This window comes from Vicia villosa, unplaced genomic scaffold (assembly GCF_029867415.1).
Source record: "Vicia villosa cultivar HV-30 ecotype Madison, WI unplaced genomic scaffold, Vvil1.0 ctg.004153F_1_1, whole genome shotgun sequence".
NCBI classification, from domain to species: Eukaryota; Viridiplantae; Streptophyta; class Magnoliopsida; order Fabales; family Fabaceae; genus Vicia; species Vicia villosa.
Genome location: NW_026706381.1, coordinates 1 through 22,162, shown reverse-complemented (window position 1 = coordinate 22,162; position 22,162 = coordinate 1). Strand labels below are relative to the sequence as shown.

General features: G+C 36.3%; 1 protein-coding gene across 1 annotated transcript; it reads right to left on the bottom strand.

Annotated features, from left to right (window-relative positions):
• Positions 1-10,093: 10,093 nt before the first annotated feature.
• On the bottom strand, positions 10,094-19,579 carry LOC131641831 (DNA repair protein RAD5A-like). The gene is made up of 20 exons (XM_058912134.1): positions 18,857-19,579; positions 18,634-18,767; positions 18,382-18,517; positions 18,142-18,195; positions 17,933-18,058; positions 17,697-17,848; positions 17,533-17,617; positions 17,163-17,441; positions 16,927-17,073; positions 16,673-16,828; positions 15,787-15,854; positions 15,061-15,183; positions 14,888-14,987; positions 14,661-14,773; positions 12,789-13,067; positions 12,445-12,645; positions 12,132-12,225; positions 11,977-12,048; positions 11,188-11,286; positions 10,094-10,837 (listed from the first exon to the last, which is right to left on the bottom strand). The coding sequence occupies exons 1-20, from the start codon at positions 19,337-19,339 to the stop codon at positions 10,715-10,717; spliced, it is 3,024 nt and encodes a 1,007-aa protein (XP_058768117.1). The 5' UTR covers positions 19,340-19,579; the 3' UTR covers positions 10,094-10,714.
• Between the last annotated feature and the right edge of the window lie 2,583 nt (positions 19,580-22,162).

Sequence of the window (22,162 nt, the reverse complement as noted above, 5' to 3'; positions counted from 1 at the left end):
ATTAACAGAAAACGAAAGCTAAATTAACTAAAATACTATTATTTACTTCAAAATAAACGGGGATCCAAGAATATGCGATAAAAATAGTCGAAAGGTACCAAATACAAGAGCAAATATTAACACAATTTGGCACCTAACAGTGAATGGATTAGAAATTATCTCATGAATAGGAGAGTTGTTAGTTTAACCAAGTTAGACAAGAGAAAACATAAGATAATGCCTATGTCTAAGAAAAGATTGGACATGGAGGTTATAATGAGTGGTAATTGGATTCCTACATGGTGTCAAAATATGGTTTGGTAGATTAACCACACATTTGATGGTCATCAATTCATTGATAAGTTTAGTAAAAAAACATGTACATGATGTTTTTGGGAACTTGTAGGCATTCCATGTAGACATGCCATAGTTGCCATGAGTTATAAGAAACTAGATCCAAAGACATTTGTGAATGATTGATATAGTAGGGAAACATATACTAAATGTTACTCATATAGTGTGAGTCTCACTAATGGAATGGATATGTGGCCTAATGTTGATGCTGAGGATATGCTTCCACCTACGTTTTAGAAAGGAACAGGTAGACCAAGTAAGCTTAGGATTAGAGAACATGATGAAAATGGATCTAGGATGATAAGGCCTCGTGTTAATTACAAGTGTATTAAGTGTGATAGTATTGGACAAACAGATGGATCCCATTGCATTCATATTTAGATAATACAAAGAACACAACTACATCGGTACAACACATATTTTTTCCACATAACAACTAATTCTACATGTGCACAACACATTCTACCTAGTACTAAACATAATAGCAAAAAAATTCAAGATGCAATAAGAAGGTAAGTGAGGGCATTAATGGTCTTCTGATCTTTTGCAGACTTCATTTTTAGTTTCTCAATCTTCTTCATGTTCATTTTCTTTCCAAACTCATGCATGAATCTCTTCCCAAACTCAACTTCATAATTCCTCATAACCTCCATCATCTTTTCACTTTCAGTGCAACCTCCATCATACCTTGGTTCGTCATGTTTTCCACTATCAAGTTCATCATCCCAGTGAAATAGATGACAATCATCATCGTTCTGGAAAGTAGATGAAACATATGAAGATTAAAAAAAATCTGGAAAAATATTAATATACATGACCATTAAATGAGACATGACCAAGGGATATGAAGAAATGTGAACAAATCCCTCGATTTTTACACTTCCAATATCTTCTTTATGGATTTGAGCTTGATTTCGAAACAAAGATTCTCATAGGAAGCTCGTGCCCACAAATTGGAGTTTTTCTTCCACTGCATTTGATCCCTGAACTAATGCATCCTACCATAGGTGAAAATTATGGATAACAGATGAAGGAGAGGGAGAACCTAGCTACGCATACGATGAAGATAAACAAAATCAAATATGATTTTATTTTACATCATTTAATATCATGGTTGAAAATAAATACTTAGAGAAAATAAAGCCACGTATGGCTCACTTAACCTAAGCATGCCAACATGTCATTTCCACATCAGCATTTTAAGTGACCAGATCTACTAAAAGACTAAAATAAGGAAATCTTCAAATCACAGGGATGGAATCTATGTTTTTTTACAATGTTGTTTTGAGATTTGCCTCATATGATATGGGTAAATGGTTATTAACCCTAAAAAAATAAAATAAAAAATTAGTGAAGATTTAAATATACAATACTAAACGTTTTCTTATAAACTGTGCATTTTAAAGAAAAATTACTCTTAATTGAATTTAAAGTGAAGCTCTTATTAAGGACAAAAATATATGGAGATATGATAATAGCAAGATATAAAAATTAAGCTCTCAAACTCGTTAAAAAAATAAAGCAGGTCAATATAGTCTTTTGATTCAATCTCTCTGTGAGATATTGGATCGAACTCTAGTATTGTCGAAGGGTAGCTTCTTGGTTCGACAGTTCGACAGAGTTAAGCATGAAGTCGAAGGATTGTTCACATGCTGGTGTCGAAGTGTGCATGCTGTAGTCGAAAATGGGTCTAGCATGCAGATGTCGAAGATGCTAGGGTTGGTAGCATGTTAAATTAGGTTTTAGTGTTTAAACCCTAATTTGTTAAGTTAGCTTGTTTATTAAGTTGGCTTGTGTAATGGGCCTTGCTGAAAAAGTCCATTAGTTAGTATGTTAGGTTTTATTATAAATAGCATACTAGTCTCTCATCATTGCTAAGCTGCAAATCCTAATTTAGGGTGAGAGAGGTTATTTGTTATTCTTGTAAACTTGTAATCTTGTTTTAAGAGAAAGTAAAAGAATAGCAGTTATAACCAATTCTTGTGTTCTTCTTCTGTTCCCTAATTCCCTATTATACTTTGTTATTGGTATCGTTTTTCACAACAAATTGGTGCGGTGAGCGTGGAGAAGATGCCTTCAACAAAGTATGAGATTGAAAAGTTCACTGGAGTGAATGATTTCGGTCTGTGGCGCTTGAAGATGAAAGCCCTACTGGTTCAGCAGGGTTGTTTGGAAGCGTTGAAGGGAGAGACAGCCATGAATGCTGCATTAACGGCAGCGGAGAAGACAACTATGATCGAGAAAGCACACAGCGCAATTCTGTTGAGCCTTGGTGATAAGGTTCTACGACAGGTATCAAAGGAGACGACGGCATCAGGGTTATGGGCGAAACTTGAAAGTTTGTATATGACCAAATCGCTGGTAAATCGACTCTATCTGAAGCAGGCTTTGTATTCATTCAAGATGGTTGAAGACAAGGTGTTGGCTGAGCAGTTGGATATGTTCAACAAGCTGATTCTTGATCTTGAAAATATCAATGTAAAGATTGATGATGAAGATCAAGCGTTTTTACTATTGTGCGCTTTGCCTCGATCACATGTTCACTTCAAAGAAACTCTCTTGTATGGAAGGGAGTCTCTGACCTTTGAAGAAGTTCAATCAGCCCTATATTCAAAGGACCTGAACGAACGAAAGGAGCATAAAACTTCGACTGCTGGTGAAGGTTTGGCCGTTAAAGGAAAATTCTTGCGAAAGAATGGTAAGTTCGACAAGAAGGGCAAAAGCCAGTCGAAGTCTTACAATGGCGAAGCATCTGGAATTCGATGATATCAATGTAAGAAGGAGGGTAAGGATAATGGCAATGCAACCATTGTTCAAGATGATTTCGAATCATTTGATGTTCTTGTGGTTTCAAGCAGTGACTCGAGAAGAGAGTGGATTATGGATTCAGGTTGCACTTGGCACATGACTCCAAACAAAGACTTGTTCGAGGAATTATGTGATCAAGATGGTGGATCAGTATTGCTGGGAAACAACAAGGCTTGCAAGATTGCAGGTGTTGGATCTGTGAGATTCAAGCTCCATGATGAGTCAATAAGGTTGTTGACTGAAGTCAGGTATGTTCCTGATTTGAAGAGAAACCTGCTTTTTCTTGGTGAATTCGACAAGAAAGGATATGTTTTCCAAGGAGAGAAAAGTATCCTAAGAGTCATGAAGGGGTCGAAGGAAGTCTTGAGAGGCGTGAAGAAACAAGGTTTGTATACCCTTGAGGCTGAAGTTGTAAGTGGTTCGACAAATGTTGTATCCACGAAACCTTTGTCGAAGACAGAAATCTGGAACATGAGATTGGGCCATGTCAGTGAAAGGGGTCTGGTCGAATTAGGGAAACAAAATCTGCTTGGTGGAGACAAAGTCGAAAAGCTGAAGTTTTGTGAACCCTGTGTACTTGGAAAATCTTGCAGAGTGAAGTTCAACAAAGGCAAACAAAGAACACATGGATCCCTTGATTACATCCATGCTGATCTTTAGGGGCCTGCAAGGTGTGCATCACATTCAGGAGCAAGGTATTTTCTATCCATAGTAGATGATTATTCCAGAAAACTATGGGTATTCATCCAGAAGACTAAGGATGAAACTTTTGAGAATTTCAAAAGTTGGAAGACTCTGGTTGAAAATCAGACCGGCAGGAAGGTCAAGAGGTTGAGAACCGACAATGGCCTTGAATTTTGCAATGAGGCATTCGACAGTTTTTGTGCTGCCTTTGGTATTGCAAGGCACAGAACTACTGCAGGTACTCCACAACAAAATGGTTTGGCTGAAAGATTTAATCGAACTATTTTGGAGAGAGTCAGATGCATGTTGACTAGTGCGGGGTTAAAGAAGGTGTTCTGGGCTGAGGCTGTTTCGACAGCAACATATCTGATAAACAGATGTCCTTCAACAGCGTTAGATATGAAGACACCTGAAGAAGTTTGGTCGGGACATCCACCAGATCTCGACAAACTAAGAGTATTTGGCTGCGTAGCCTATGCTCACATTAGGCAAGACAAGGTCGAACCTAGAGCTCTGAAATGCATGTTCATGGGATAACCTGAAGGAGTCAAAGCTTATAGGCTATGGTGCCTAGAGCCAGGTCACAGGAGGTGTATCACCAGTCGAGATGTAGTTTTCAATGAAGCTGAAATGGCTTTTAAGAAAACTGATGATGTTGGTCGAAGTACAGAAACATCTGACAAAGAGCTGGAACAGGTAGAGATTCCTGTTGAGGTGGAGCATGTTGATGCTGAATTGCATATCCCAGATGAAGTCGAAGAAGAAGCAGAAGATGCTGAAGTTGAGGAAACTGACGATGACTACCTATTATCGAGAGATAGGTCGAGAAGAGTCATCAAGCCACCTCAGAGACTTGGATATGCAGATCTTATAGCTTATGCCTTAATCTCTGCAAGTGAGGTTCTAGACGAAGAACCTAGAGACTATAAGGAAGTTATGAGGAGTCGAAATAAGACTGAATGGCTGAAGGCCATGGATGATGAGATGAAATCTCTTCATGATAATCATACTTGGGAACTGATCAAGAAACCTGTTGGGGCAAGGTTAGTCAGCTGTAAATGGATTTTCAAAGTTAAGGAAGGAATTGAAGGAGTGACGTCGAAAAGATACAAGGCAAGGTTAGTTGCAAGGGGTTTCACTCAGAAAGAAGGTGTCGACTTCAATGATGTGTTTTCTCCTGTTGTGAAGCATAGGTCCATTCGAATGTTGCTTGCCATGGTGGCACAGTTCGATCTTGAACTGGAACAGATGGATGTGAAGACTGCGTTCTTGTATGGTGATCTAGATGAAACGATCCTGATGAGGCAACCTGAAGGGTATGTCGAAAAGGGGAAGGAAGATTATGTGTGCAAGTTAAAGAGATCTTTGTATGGGCTGAAACAATCTCCTCGACAGTGGAATAGGAGATTCGACAAGTTCATGGCACGCATAAGTTTCATTAGAAGTCAGTTCGACCACTGCGTTTACTTCAGATTTCGACCTGGTAATTCATTTGTTATTTTGTTGCTTTATGTGGATGATATTCTCATAGCAAGCAACAGTGTCGAAGATGTGATGAGGGTGAAGGCTGAACTCAATAAGGAGTTCGATATGAAGGATCTGGGAGCTGCTTCCAGGATTCTTGGAATTGACATTCGAAGAGATAGAAAGAAGTCGAAGTTATGCCTATCTCAAGAGGCATATCTACGGAAGATTCTTGAAAAGTTTGCTCTCACTGAAGCTGTGAAAGAAGCATTGTGGCTTGAAGGTTTTGCGAAGGAGCTGAAACTTCAAGGTCGAGGTATTACTATTAAATGTGATAGTCAAAGTGCAATACACCTGTCAAATAATTCAGCCTATCATGAGCGAACTAAGCACATTGATGTGAGACTGCATTTCGTCAGAGGAGTAATCGAGCGTGGAGAAGTCCAAGTGCTGAAGGTTTCGACTGAAGACAATGCTGCTGATATGATCACCAAGACATTGCCGAGTTGCAAGTTTTTCCACTGTATGCAGTTGATAAAGCTGCATGAAGAAAGCTAGTTTGTTCCTTGACGTTGTAGAGTTAGGTCCAAGGTGGAGATTTGTGAGATATTGGATCGAACTCTAGTATTGTCGAAGGGTAGCTTCTTGGTTCGACAGTTCGACAGAGTTAAGCATGAAGTCGAAGGATTGTTCACATGCTGGTGTCGAAGTGTGCATGCTGTAGTCGAAAATGGGTCTAGCATGCAGATGTCGAAGATGCTAGGGTTGGTAGCATGTTAAATTAGATTTTAGTGTTTAAACCCTAATTTGTTAAGTTAGCTTGTTTATTAAGTTGGCTTGTGTAATGGGCCTTGCTGAAAAAGCCCATTAGTTAGTATGTTAGGTTTTATTATAAATAGCATACTAGTCTCTCATCATTGCTAAGCTGCAAATCCTAATTTAGGGTGAGAGAGGTTATTTGTTATTCTTGTAAACTTGTAATCTTGTTTTAAGAGAAAGTAAAAGAATAGTAGTTATAACCAATTCTTGTGTTCTTCTTCTGTTCCCTAATTCCCTATTATACTTTGTTATTGGTATCGTTTTTCACAACACTCTCGTTAAACTCTCTCTCAAATAATGAGGTGGATTGTTAATTTTCTTATGTGATAGTACTTATTTTTTGTATAATTTATTGGATGGATCACTTGAATAGGCAATGTAAAATATGCTCTATATATTGGTTGAATTGTTTATGAGTTGGGTGACATGTTATTAGATAGATTTGTTTTTATTAGAAAGACAGATGGAAAGATTTACTTGGACCCTAAAGTTATTCCGAGAGGGAGCTTGATTATCCAACATAAAGTATTATTTTTTAATGGAAGAATCAAGAGGAGAGCAAAGATAAGAAGTCAAATGGGAGTGCAGGGGTCAAATGGTGGCATTTGAAGGGTGAAAAACAAGGAAATTTCAAACGCAAGATCCTTTAGGGAGGGTTTAGAAAACCACTGTCATACCCCAAAATTTACCTCCCACACTTCTCTCATAACAAGGTTTAAGAACAAACTCCAAAACCTTGCTCACTCAAATGATCCAGTCAACTGATGCAAACTGAAAGGTCGATCACAATCAAGGCATGATTCAAATCATGATCATTGGGCAAACATCAAGTATGGGGTGCATAACCATCATTTGATCAAGAATTGATCATGATTCCATTAATAGAAACTCAGAGATGAACAAATATAGAAAGGTTCAAATTAGGGTTTCTTAGGAGAAAGTCAACCCAACTTTGACTGGGCATAACTTTCACATGGAACATCAGAAATTCCCCACTCAAAGCCTATCTTGAAGGAAATTGAATTCTCTACAACTTTGTGTCTCACAAGCCAAGGCTAGAAATGCTTCATTTAAGAGATACAAAGCAAAAGATTACAGGTCATTTTCAGGCATCCTTCAAAAGCAGTTTTTTCCCAAAGAGAATAGGATCAAGATAAAAGCTTCAAATGAAAAATATGTTCCAAAGTAGCTTGTAGAGGACCTTTTGAGGTTTCCAAAAAGTATTAGAACTCCTTCATAGCTCAAATATTGAAGGAGATATGCTTGATCAAAGATAGGTGATTTTCAGGGACTAAAAGTGAAAAAAGGAGGGTTCAAATGGAGAAACTTTGCAAAAGGGCCCATAGTATTTTCATACAAACTTGGTCCACAAGCTATTAGCATGCCCAAAAACCACTTGCCACGAAAATTAGCATTATATTTGAATTAATATGTTTTTATTTCATTTTTATGATTTAATAAACACTAAAAATCAAATATTTTGGTAAAATCTGATTTTTGTTTGATTTCCAATCAGAATTAATGATCAAATAAAATATAATTTCGTGCACATTGATTGGAGAAGGAAATTAATACAAATTGGGCCAAAAATAGTAGCTTAAAGTGCAAGAAATAAAATCAATTTCTCAAATTAGGAAGATTGGATTTAAGTGGGGTTTTGGACAAAGATTTACCCTAATTCTATTCTCCTATAAGTAGTAAACACTAGCCAAGAGACTAGGGGACGAAATTTTGAGGAAAAAGCACACTTGCAAGAACAAAAATCACCAAGGAAAATTCAAATTCGGTTTTGGCAATTGTGAGGTTTTCAAAGGGAGTTGAAGGTTGCAAAACACTCACTGGAGGATTCTGAACGTGTCCGGGCATTAGCATAGCATCAACACCCCCAGAAATCCCTCCATTTAACCAAGGTAGGTCGTGCTGAAACTTTGTTCGATTTGCATAATTTAAGAATTCATGTGTTAATTTGCTTGCATATTATGATTTGTGTGATGATTGCGAGCGTTTTGGTATGTTTAATTTTATTTCTGGGCGCAATTCATTGAGTTGCCATTGTTGACCGAGCAAGGTATTAGGGTTCGTGAATTAGGGTTTCTCTGTAGGAATTAAATTAAGGCTAATTAAAGGTACAACCCAATTCGAATGATTGGGACAAAGAGAATGAGAGGCTCGCGAAAAATTTATGTTCTTGTTTGAGCTATTCGCTATTTTTATTTGTGGTTTGCTACGAAGTCAAAACCGTAGCTATTCCGTAGCTACTTTTTCTGAAAATTGCAGGGTGAGTGGGGAAGATGATGGCGTGGCATCATCCTATTAGTCCGTTTAAATTTCGCGCGCGTTTGATCCGGTTATGGTCTTTGTTTTTTTATATATTGTCTTGAACGCGTATGAATGTCAAGAAAAGCCATTGGCTCAGTTGGTGAGAGGCGCGTGTGTTGGTCCCTAGGGTCACAGGTTCGATCCCAGCACCCTCACATATATTTTTCTGAATTGCCCAATTCTTAATCCCATGCGTTGCCACCTGCAAGGCCTACCATGCACCTCCAGATCTGGATCCTTAATCCAGCCATCCCTTAGATCCAGCGCCCTAGGGTTAATCCTTATACCATGTACCCTCCACATGACCACACTGAATAAAAGCCTTAATAAAAACTTAATAAAATTTAATTATTTTGTTTTTTTCTTGTAATTAAAATATTAAGTTTAATAATTAATAATTATATGATAATTTCTTAAATAAAATAAATATATGATAATTACATTAGATATTTTTAATTTGTTATTTGCGCCGATTAAATCGATTAATCGCTGTGGTTAACAATAATTTTAATTAAAATACTGTTTAAGTCAAAATAAAAATCAAACCAAATCCGATTAAATAGCTGCAATCATCTTATTGATTGTGGTGATTAATCTTGCCTCATTTTTTAATTTAATTTGTTATTATTTGTAGTCGTGCTAATCGATTATGAGAGGTAACAATATAAAACGCGTAAAATTCATAAAATAATAAAATACAATAAGTTGTTATTAGTGATAATCGAATTAATCGATTTGAATTGGTAACAATGCAAATCCTTAATCTTTTAACTATGGTGATCAAACCTATTGATCATTGCGGTTAATTGTGCCAAATCAGGGTTGTACGCCCAAACCCTAATAATTCTAAAATCCATTCAAAACTACGAAACAAACCAAACTGCGATAGGCTGACTAAAAGGCCTCTAAAAAATACATCTCTAATCAAATTCAAACTCTAAATGGCGTACAACCCTCCCCGAACTACGTAGACTCTGATCCTCCCTAAGGAGGTACGTAGGCACTTGGCAACAAGGCGAGTCCCCCTCCCTAAAATCTCAATTCACTTCAAATCTCGATTTTGCCCTTTTCACTTCATTAGCTATTAGCCATAAACCTTTATCTTTAAATGTTAGCCTTTAGGAAAGGGTTGAGGGTGCCTAACACCTTCCCTCGACCTGAATATAGTATCTTACCCTGATCTCTCAACTACGTAAGGTTTCCTATTCGCCTTGGTAGAATAGGTGGCGACTCTAAAGCTAAATTTTTAGGCAGGTTGCTACAACCACAAAAAAGTAAAATATGATATAATGAATAAAATGGCCTAAAAGATTAAATAAAATAGCTAAAGAAACATTGAGATAAACAAGAGGTTTTGAACCTAAGGGTAAAGTATTGTTATGGTAGAATGAAAATGTTCGGAGCAAAGTTAGAACAAGAAAAGGATTGTTTTATAGAATGCTCGAGGTGTAAAATTGTTGAAACTTGGGTAAAAAGTATAAGAAAACTTAGAATGAGACTAAAAAGGCGGTGTATGAAACAAGAATTCAAAATTTTGACAGATTATGGCAATCTTTAGGAACCAATGAGTGAGAATATGTATCTTGTTGGTATGACTTTGGCAAGTCTAAACACATAACATTACAAAAATTTAAACAGAGATCAAAATATTTTCAGTGAAACATAAAAATGTTTAAAATACACAAACAATTAACAAAATTGTTGCATCTGGTGCCACTGTGCCAAATGTTAAAATTATCATACTATTGATGTACAATGGAACCTCAGTGTTCTCCATGACTAAATTGTTCGCATATTGTACAGTTAATTTAAAACAAATGAACCCTAATTACAATCTATTGTTTGAATGAAGGTTACTGCGGATGGCTTCTTCTCATCCTCCTTCAAAGCTCAAGAATTCTTCCCCTCCAAATTGAGGGTAAAGCGCTAAATCAAATACTTAATGAATTACATAGGTACATAGAGAAATCAGGAACAATGTTGAAAATATATTTGATAATCTATCTTTACCCTTTTTCTGATAAGAATGATCTCTGTCTCTTCCTTCGGCTTTCATGTCCCATATAGGAGATGGAACCCCTTATATTTTAACTTAAATACCCTCCAACCCTTCCCCTTCCAAAAATTTACTTCTCCCTAGCTCACATGTCATCTATGAAGCAATTTCTTCTTACGAATCATCATTATCTTGTATGCAGTTGGCAAAAGAGAACCATGAGATGCAAAATGATGAAGGTGGGCTCGTGGTGCACCTAACAGAAAACAATGTTTTCACTACCTCGTTGCTCTAAGTAAAAAGCATCTTCAACTCCTCAATTCGTGCAGATCGAACCTCCTGATCCGTCAAGGCACCAGAAATCATTCTTTGTTTGCGTGCTTGCACTGCCTCCATTCTCTGCTCAACTGACCCCTGCAATGTGAAACATAAGAATAAATGTCTTATTTGAGTCAATGAAGTCGCGTCATTTGGTGGTATATGCTAAAAACCATGCATAACTATCCATACATATTAACTCTCTTGAACCTCACAATCTTGTATTAGACTCATAAGCAAACACAGCTTCGTTAAAATTTTAACACCAACTAAACAAATTATAGATGAAATGTTCACATGTGAAAAGAAAAAGTTCAGCTCAGGTGGTGGCTTTGCAACCCAAACTTAACTAGTTCACTACCAGATTCCTCATACCCAGTGAAGCAATATGATGATAAAATCATGTATGTATGCAAGATTTCCCAAAATTGGGATACTAAATATACCTTCACAATAAACCGTTTGATGGCCACCTTCTTTGTTTGTCCAATGCGATGAATACGCATAACGGCTTGTTCCTCGACAGCTGGATTCCACCATGGGTCCTGTTGATATTGACAAACTATCTATATCAAAAGTGCTTTTAAAAAAACAACTTAATGAACAATAATAATACACCATGTTCGATAGGTTGATTATTTATAAACATAATATGGTGCAACTTTCTGAATACTTAATACTCTTATATAAGATTCATGGCTCCTCCTTAAATATTGCATAGATTAAATTTCTTAATATAAAATATATACTAAAACAACTATTTAGAAGCCAAAAATCTGTTTACTTAAATAGAAATCAGTACAATTATTATGGGTATAATAACCTAAATTTGCATCATTTCGCTACATTCCTTTATCTCCCAGCTTCAAATTAATCAAAGAGCCGTGTTTTAATTTCCATTTTATTGAAACAGGGGTTCAATCGAGTATCAACTTGAAACCTTGTTCAAAAATCTCAAAAAATCCTTTTGAAAACATTAGGATCCATGCATGTTCTTTATTGAATATATAAGATTGGCATAGAATAAGATAGAATATTCTGTAATTGTTCTATTAATTGCTTTGATGTCTATATAAAAAGTGACCATTGTGCAGTTGAAACACGTTTCACCACCTGTCCTTTTTTCTTTTCATTCAACAAATCCAAATACTTTGTTTACCCTCCCCTCCGTTAGTAAACCTGGAGCTAGACAAATACACACCAGTTTAAGCAAAAAGAAACTGATATGCTCATACCATGACAAAAGCATTGGAAGCTGCTGTTAGATTTATACCCACTCCACCAGCTTTTAGTGACATCAACAACACCTGGTGCAAGAAATAGTCAATGCATTGACACAGATCGCTGTACTGACTAGGTAACAGACAAACATGAGGAAATATGTTAAAACCTGTATGTCACTGTCTTCTGAGAATTGTTTGATTACTTTTTCCCGCTGCTGCAGATTCAATGTCCCATCAAGACGAAGAAATGATATTTTATTCCTGGACATCAATGATAAAACAAAGATAATGATTAATGAACCTCCGGTACCATTGTTCATCACCAAGATAAAGCATGCCACAAGATCACAACAAGAATTATTAAAACACAATGTAAAAAAACCACGACTGTCTATAGGAACAGCTCTTTTCAAGATTTCACATTCATTCAAATTCTCCCATGTTATTCCTAAAACACGACGAAACCAGCAAAAATCTTACCGATTAAAGGGAATCTGCAAGAGGTCTAGAAAAGCAGTCCACTGGCTGAAAACAATGCTCTTAGATCCTGAGGAGCGGAGATTTTCAAGTTCATTCAAAAGACCGGTTACCTTGCATGACTCTACCCAGTTCTTCTCGATATCAACCTGAAATCGACTCTCAGTAGGGGCAGTGATAAGATCCTGCTTGCTGACCGTTTTCCTGTTAAAAACAACTTTAGGACTACAAGTTTGCACTATAACCAAATTTATTTGAAACTACTGCAATAAAACCAATCTTAAACATCTATTAGTCCAAGTAAAAGAGAAGATATCCAAAATTCTAACAGGTTAACCTGAAAATACCTACAAACAGGACATAAACCAGACATAGAATTTCGCCAACTTGCCAAGAGGCATTCCCGGCAAAGGCGGTGAGCACACGGTGTCAACACTGCATCTTCAAATGCTTCGAGACATATTGGACACTCTCCCTGCTCCCCTTTACGCAGCTCCTCCACAACTTCTTGAACATAAGCTCGTGAGAGTGCATCTTTTTCTTCACCTTCTGAAGCATTACAAGTTCCTTTAAGGAAGCGCTTAGCTAGTTTCTTTAGATCAGCAAATTCTTGAGTATCACCTCGACTAAAAAAATAAATGGCAATCGTGACAAAAGGTTAAGGCTTAGTAACACAACAATTAAATTATGCAAGGGGGAAAGAAAACATCACCACAAGAGGGCTTTTAAATCATATTGTGTTAAACAAAGTTCCCAAAAAACATCAAAAGTGAGACATCATCAAGCAAGGCTAACAAACCCATCCTATGTGCAATGATAAACCCATTCCTAAATAGTATCTGATGCAATCAAACACCTTATACAAATATATCAGCTATGTATATCTTTGTGTTCAAGAAAGAAAAGTTTGTGATGAGCCATGAGCCCACAGCCTAAATGAAATATTCCAAATACTTTCAAACAATTTAGTGATGCAAAATCAAATAAGCAGGGTTGCCAATCAAGAAAGTCATGCACCAGGATAGTGAAGAGAGGGTGGGATAACCACTTGATCTATAATCCTTTCTTGCTTCTTACTCACATTTAGTAATATTACTTTTTTCCTTTTGCGTGGCTTTGTCTCTGCCATGTAGCACATTGGAGCTTAATTCTAAACAAATGTTCTCAAAAAATTCTTGTCTTTTCTTTTCTTAGGTTTCTAGAGTTAAGGAGCTAGCTCAGGGTGTGTGATCAAGTTCCTTTGCCACATCCACCTAAGCTTTTGAGGGGGAAGTACAAAAGTGCATCAAGGCATGCAACTCTTGAGTTGCTCAAACTGTCAGAATGCTTATTTGACAGATGTCATCACAGCTGTTAGTTGTTAGTTAGAATTTTTCAGTTAATGTGGACAGGATTGCTGTAAATTATAACTGCAGTAAGATTATTTTACTGCACTAGAGCTGCCATAAACTTCATCAGACCCCTATAAATAACTCTTTAACTCTATCATTCATCAGTTATTAAAATACCAATTTTTGTTCCACTTTCTCTTTCTCTAGAATTCCTCAGTTTCAGAATTTCAATATCATTCTTTCAAAGTGCTGCCTTATAGCTTCACCTTAAAAACCCATAGCCTTCTAAATATAATTAGCAACAAATAATTTAACTTTTCAGTAGTTACCCTACATAATACTCTTCAATTTCAGAAAGAAATGAGATTTTTCTGAATTGGGAAAAAAGATTGACTGTTAGATCAATATACTTGAGTACTTCTCAGCTATCACACTGTCATTCAGTAGTTACCCTCCATAATACTCCCTAATGCACACTATTATTGAGCATTTCGTCATTATTTTGCCATTCTGTATCTGATCAGTTTGATTAGCGCTGAAGCTCACTATAATTTCACTAAAATTCAACTTTGATACCATACATTATATTTCAGAGCCAAATCTTTTCAAAAAAAAAATCATGTTTCGTACTGAAAACGTTACTGAACTTTCTCCTTAAAATGAAAAAATAAACCTAACCTAACTAAGAACACCTCAGAATAGCTTATGAATTGCATTTAATTTGGTCAGACCAAATTAGAAATTTCCTTTGAGCAAGTTAAATATGTTTGTGAACTGTTCCTTAAAGTCAATTGATCAGACCAAACGCTTATTGTTAAAACAATTTACACTGGCAGCATATTTCCACTGTAACAGCCAAGTGTATAACCGAAATGCAAGACACCGCACCTCATTACAAGAAACGGATGGTCACAGCATTGCCGAAGACGTAAAAGTAGCTCTAGAATTGAAGCATAATTATGAAGAACACGTCCTTGCTCAACAAATTGATCAAACTTTACCTACATAAATTTCACCCAACACTCATGATCAACGTAGCCTTTTTCAGTGCCAAAGAACTAAAATGAAAAATTTTAATATAGATTAGGATCAACTTTAAAAAAAAAAAGAAAAACCTTAGATCTTTTGAATAGGGCCTCATAAAAGTCTTTTTCAGCTTCTGTGGGTTCACAATAAATTATCTGCATATCAGCAGGAGGGAGAACAAGTATAGGCCTACAACAAACAATAGGTTAACAGAATATACTAGATGTTAAAAACGACTCAATTGCTTAACCAGTTTACTAACTTGCCCTCTCGATCTGTGCTATGTTTGGTTCTCCTCAACATGATAGGCTTCAAAATGGACTGAACTAATTTCAATCCTCTCTCATCGCCACCCTCAAATGGTTTCTGAATAAGCTTGTTCCACCTGGATCATACAAGGCAAATCTTCAGAGTCAGGCCTTCCAGCCACATACCACCTTTATGGTTAAATAATTTAAGTAATAAAGAGAGTAGAAGTAACTAAAGTGCTTTGCAATAGATTGCTATACCAAGCAATCATAACATCCAGCGCAGTTTCACCCTCCAGTTATTTTAATCAAATTTTGACTGGAAACATTATATTCATAAACCCCAAATAAATCATAAGGTGCTGATATCTTCAGTTCGCCAACAGAGGCTTAAAAAGCAAAAGAAAAAAAGGAGAGCCAGACCAGTTGTCTTAAGAGTCAAACTAAAAATTCCATGTACAAGTCTTGTTACTGCTTTCATTTGTTTCAATCCTCTGAAGGAAATATTTGAGAGCTAAAACATTAACTAGAATGTGGGACAATAAATCAAGTTAGATAAATGAAATCCAAAGTTTGGTTTCAACATATATAACAAAATATGAAATCATAACTAATCATCAAAGCCTGGCATTCACCCTCCAAAAATAATGAGAAATGAAAAAGCATGGTAAAACATATTGGATATTGGACATATTACAATTAGAGTTAAATAGCCAACACTAAGAATAAAATTATTTTACCAGGCCCAATGACCCCAAGGCTCTATTCTCAAAAAGCGAAGAAGACTGTAAACATCTTCAAGGTTGTTCTGTAGATAAGAATAAAAGGACTCAGTGTCAGAAAGCATGAAAACTATATGATTATATTCGCTGTCATGAGAGTCGTGACCAACCAAAAATAAGTCAACTAATGCTCAATACGAATACATGGATTCAAGAGCGCCCTTCCGGCCTCTGGATTAAGACATTTTTTAACTACCAACTAACTGCCCCCTTTCTCTTATATATGGGTAACATGAATTTACAATTGAATATTAATTCTTCCTCTCTATTCCCCCACATAACATCTATCCTCTTAATTAACTATTGGGATTTGGGGGTCTATCAATACTCGTTTGAAAGTCATTAACGCAACCCAACTGCAGATATTCTTTACATTTCCTAAAGAAAAAAAAAAAGTATACGAAATTCATTTTTGGAATTGAAAAAAGAATAAGTCAACAACAAAGCAAATTTGCATGACAAACTACATGTTATCATATTTAAACATAATACCAAACTTGCTTCTAGGATTAAGCAAAAATAATAAATGAAGTATAACAGAATAAGAATGCAAGATGACAAAATAAACACAACTCAGAGCATGAAAAAGACATGATAATCATAAACAAATCAATATCATAATCATACAACCCAGAGAGATGGAAATCATAAGACACTGTCAAAGTTAAATCAAGATTTGTAAGTTTAATCATACAACATAACCTTGGCATTAATTGAAGATTCCCAGTGTATCAAATTAATGCATCACTTAGTGGTCTTCTAAAAATTAGGATGAAAACTCTTGTCTTAGATTTAATCCACATAAAAAATAATTTTATATAAGAGTAAGACTCGAAATATACACCTGGATTGGAGTCCCAGTAAGACACCAGCGATTGTCAGCAATTAGAGCAGAAGCAGCCATAGAAACTTGACTTTTAGAAGATTTTATAGTATGTGCCTCGTCAAGAACCACTCTGAACCAACGAATTGAGAAGAGTCCACCATTATTCTCTGCATTCTGTACAAGAGACGGATAGAAAGATGTGCAAGTTGATAAGATTTAAGAAATGAAGCAAACTGGCAGAGAACTATAAGAGTGAACAGGTTTGCAGCTACCTCACTGGAAAAATCAGAAGCCAAAACTCCGTATGTAGTTATTACAACGTCACATTGAGCTAGACTTTTGGCATCTTTGGGCCTACTTTGCCCATAATGAACATATAGAGACAGGGACCCAGGGCGCACGTGAGTTTCAATCTCTGCCTGGAAAATTGTCAAATGTTTAGAACTAGAAAGAAAGCATTTGAATTACTCTATATATCCCACATTTGATAGCTACATAATGTAAATACCTTCCACTGCCCAAGAAGAGTCATGGGACATATTATCAAGTTGCCGCCACTTGTTAGAGAATTGCTTTGCTTGGTTGGTTTATCAAAACCAGTAAATTTGGTTACCTTTTTTGGAATGTTTGCAGAATTGGGAATTGTACCAGTATCACTAACTTCACCACCTTCAATAAATGGCTGGGTTATGGGTTGACTGCCTAATAATCCACCCCTTCCTGAATGGGCAACGAGAAGGGATATGGTCATTACTGTCTTTCCAAGTCCCATGGCATCTGCCAAAATCTTCAGTTTCAAAAGAAAATAGTGCATTATAAAATTGAAAAGTATGTGAAATAACAACAAAAAATCGGGGTTAACTACTTAAAAAACTTACTCCTCCTCTGGCCATTTGAAGGGTGCTAGGAAATTCTATTGTGGCTTCACCAGAAAATGCATTCAAATAAACAACAAGCTCCCTCCTGAAAAACACAAGCACGACTACTGCATCAGAACCATTCATTGGTTTATTGTCTATGACAAGTGACAGCAGACACATACTTGTCAGCCAGGCGATATGCCTCCCAACAAGGATGAAGGGTTGTTGTAGTATCGTCCCTTGGCCGTCCTTTCTCCATCTGAATCATCCAATGAAGAGCTTGTTTTTGATAGGGTCGCAGATCACAAAGAAGATTTTCAGGGGGGTCCATTTCCTGAACAAAACTTTCAGGTTAGTGGACGATAATCAAATCATTTATAAGCTTAATATATGTAGAACACAGCATGTTACTCAGCACCTCTAACTCTGAACTTGACGCAACACCAACAATGTTTTCAAGATCAAATTCGGAAACAGTATCTTCAGTTTCATTCTCATGACCATTTTGCAAAGGACGCTCAGACTTGGCATGTAGTGATGTGATCTGAAGAGAAAACCCCTTCTGTTAAATAAATCAACCATGTTAATGAAGATGTGGTTTGAAGCAATTATATCCATAACCTTTACCGTTTGACTGAAAGGACGCTTGTTGGAACAGAAATCACCAGGAGTTAACTCTGCCTACAAAACAAGCAATAATGCTAGTCAATAGTCTAGTACAGCTTACTTGATAATAACAAGTGAGTCACTTTTTTCAACAGCAGAAGCTGACTCCATATACAGCAAGAAAACACAATTTACATTGAATATGCCAAATATATAAAAAGGACCCAAGAGAAAAAGAAAAATGTGACAGCCAACAACAACCTTCTTGAAAGGACTAAGACCAAGCAATCGTAACAGGGCTGGAAGAGGATGAAACACTGATTCATCTGTCGAATTTGCAGCATCCTTAAGAGAAACCTGATGTTGCTTAACAAACATTGACCTATTGATGAATACACTGAAACAGACACAATTTATTTATTAAACAATGTACTTCAACAAAACACTATAATTATGTAACTAGTAAAGAACATGGTATGGCAAACCAAAAAACTTATTACAATGAGCATGTACCTGATTGACAAAATGATAGTATCCATGATGCCCAAAACATTAGGTGCAAATTCACATTTCCCTTCAACCTTAACCTTATTATCGCGCACCAGAGGCAACAAACAACGAGCCCATTCATTCGGTATTCTACCAATCTTACAAAAACAATCAAATACATCAACTTAATCACAAATTGAATTTTCAAAAAACAAAAACCTTACTATTTTGAACAATTTTAAATTACCTCCCAATCTTGTTCATTAGAAAATCGAACTATCTCAGAACAAGCCGCTGCCCGTCCAAAACCCTTACCGGGAGAAGGCGAAACAGAAACCTTTTTAGCCGGAAACTTGAAAACCACTCCATCGCCTGATTTTATGTTCCTCCCTTTACACGTGGACAACCCCGCCACTTCACCGGAGCCAATAAACCACCAGTCAGTAGAACCAGACTCGACGGAACATTTCTTGCTTTCTGCATCGGCATTGCGCTTGGAGCTGGATGTGACCGTGGGAGGAGTTGATTTTGGAGGAGAAACCCTTCGTTTATTGATGGCGTGGGTAGGTTGGGATTTAGGGGTGCTAGTATCGAAGATAATGTTGATGGCGGCAGTGACGTCGTTTTTGGCCATGTGTAGGGCTCTTATGATGTCCATGTCGGTGAATTCCGAACCGACTATGGATCGGACGGTGTAGAGGTGGTCGTCGGAGACCTTGCTACTACTCATTGAAACCCTAACCCTAAAAAATCCCTAATTTTTTTGAATGCTAAGGGTTTTGGGATTTGAAAAAAAAAAATATCACCCTAATTTAGTGGTAAAGGGTTTGGAGATTGAAAAAAGAAGAGGAAAATTTGAAATTCGTAGAAATTGTAAATTAGCAAAGTGGCGGGGGCGGTGAGTCTCTTGTTGCGTGGCGGGAGTTCGCGAGAGAGTGACGTGGCTATTTATCTTTCCTTCCCGCCGTATCCAATTGAGATTTCGAAAAGTTCTTTTTAAGTATCTAGAAATTAGGGCAAAACGTGATTTGACATGAAGTTGTTGTAGAAAATTTGTTGACATATTAAGTAAGTTATTTCTTTTGGATTTTGATTCTAACAACTTTTAATTTTAGAGAATATTCATTTTTGTATTTTAATTATATTTTATGGTTCACTTTTTTCTTTATCTTTTTTTGGTGTCGCTTTGGTCCTTTAATTTTCTAAAAGCAATCACGTCAGTTTTCCGTTAATGAACTGTTAGTCAAAGTCCAAAAACACGTTTCAGGTGGCAGTTGACTTGATGAGGTGGAAAAGTGGAGTCTAGATAGCAAAAGAAATGAATGGTTGATGCCTATGTTAGCCAAAGTGACATGAACATTGTTTCATTTTATGATTTCTCGTACGAACACATTGGAGAAAACAAACGTGAAGCGACAAAGGCTAAGTTTTGAAGGTGGTGAATACGATTGTAGGGACGACTGAAGGCGGAGTTCCTTTTCGAGGTAAGTAAAACATACATGTATTTGTAACTTGAATATGGCAATCTGAATATTATTTGGAGATTTAGAGTTTTCTACACATTTAGGGTTTTGGAAGATTTAGGGCTTTCTGCATATTTAGGATTTTGGTAGATTTAAGGCTTTGAATGTTTGCTTTGGTTTTGTGTTAGGTGACGATTACTACTTGAATAGTGGTTATGGACGAATTTTTGAAGCTCACAATTCACCACAGTGGTGCATTCGTTGATCTTGAACTTAGTTTGTATAAAGAAGGCTTGATAGCTCAATTGATTGTAGATGTTGATAAGTGGTCTTATTTTGAATTAGTTGGTAATTTGAATGAGTTAGGTTATATGGATAAGGTTGAGAAAATGTATTACAAGGACCCCATAATTTAGGATGAATGCCCTAGTTTATGACAAAGGAGCTATAGAAATTGAAGGACCCCGTAGTTTGGTCTTATTTTAATTCTGTTATTCTTAACTCAAGAGCTAGACCACTAGTAACAATGCTTGAGGAGATCGGAACTTACATCATGGAGTGATGGGCAAAAAATAGGATGAGGTTCCAACATGTGTCTGGAAGAATCTTGATATAACAAGTTGTGTTACAAACTAGTGGCTTGTCATGTATGAAACACATTTTATTGTAGATATTTTTGTTGTTATTGTTACTTATTCTTATACAATAGGTTGATATTGTAGAATGTCATATGAGCATGTATTTGAAGTAAGGAATCTAGAAAACCCAGCTGAAACATTCACTGTGAACTTGAAGGATTACTTGCGTTTTTGTAGAAGACGGGATCTCATAAAACTTTCATGTGTCCATGCAATGTTAGTTATGAAGAGCGGGAATTTTAAGGTCGATGACTATATTCCAACATATTATAGGATACGTAGGTTGATCGCGACTTTACGTGTCTATTAGTCGGGATAACTGCAAGTGCACAGACGTGTCGTGTAGTTTTAAAAGATATCGAATCCACAGGGACTATGAATCGATCTACCGTTATCTAAGGTTACTATGTAAAGCTAGGAGTACTAAAATTTCGATTGTTCCTAAGGGAAAGTGATTGTGAGAAAATAAAGAATAATAATAAAAGACAGGTATCAGTATGTATTTCGTTTAACTAGAGGTAATCTGAAGGTTCATTGGCTTTTGCATAATTAAATTAAAAATCTTTACTAATTCCGATTGATTAAAAATCCTCGTCTCAAACTTTCGCTCTGTTGATTCAGACTACTATCCTAATCCTAATGTACGCTTTCGCCATCCCATTAGATTTTAGAAGAGCTTTTTGGAAACAATGTAATTAATAAAATGCCTATTTTACGAGGTTGTTATCTATTTAAATCTCCTAATCTCAAACTTTCGCTCTGTTGACTCGGAGCAAGCTAATACCCCTAACGTACGCTTTCGCCATCCCGCTCGAGTGTAAAAACAATTTTTGAAAATAAATAAGTTCCAATTAGTTTTAATACGCTTTCGCCATCCTTAAAACTAATGTCCTATGTCTACTATCCAGTTAAAGATCTCAAACTTTCGCTCTATTGATTTTAACCTTTGACCGTCCTAATCCCTCAAACTTTCGCTCTATTGGTTTTAAGACTTACTAATTAAACTAGACATATAAACCAAAAATAAGTGATAATTAATAAAACATAATTTAAGCCAATTTATTTCGGATCCCTACGGTTAACTTACTTTACATACCGACACCTTTAGTAATTTAGCCAGACATATTAATACGATTAAACATGCATAAATCGGTTCGGTTCATAATAATAAGCATATTAAATGGCATATAATATATCATGCAAATAAATAATATAAATAAGGCGGTAAATAAAAACCTGAATTAAAATAAATCTGAATTGAATTGAATCTTGAAGTACTCGAACTTCCACCACAGGTTGGCTGGATCGTTCTTCGGAATTTAAATGGCAGAAAATAAAAACAAGGAAATAAAGCGATAAATCTAACGTAAGGCTAGATCTATGAAAAGTTCACAACAATTTCCAGTGTAGAAATCGTTGTGAGAAAATAAACGGTTAAATGAAAACAGAATA

Bases quoted from the DNA above. Each gene is read 5' to 3' on its own strand.
- LOC131641831 (XM_058912134.1), bottom strand. From the start codon at position 19,339: ATGAGTAGTAGCAAGGTCTCCGACGACCACCTCTACACCGTCCGATCC. The intron at 18,059-18,141 runs GTAAAGGTTATG...TTTTCTCTTCAG, and splicing joins AGCGTCCTTTCAGTCAAACG to ATCACATCACTACATGCCAA. The intron at 15,855-16,672 runs GTGTATATTTCG...TCTTATCTACAG, and splicing joins TTACTGGGACTCCAATCCAG to AACAACCTTGAAGATGTTTA.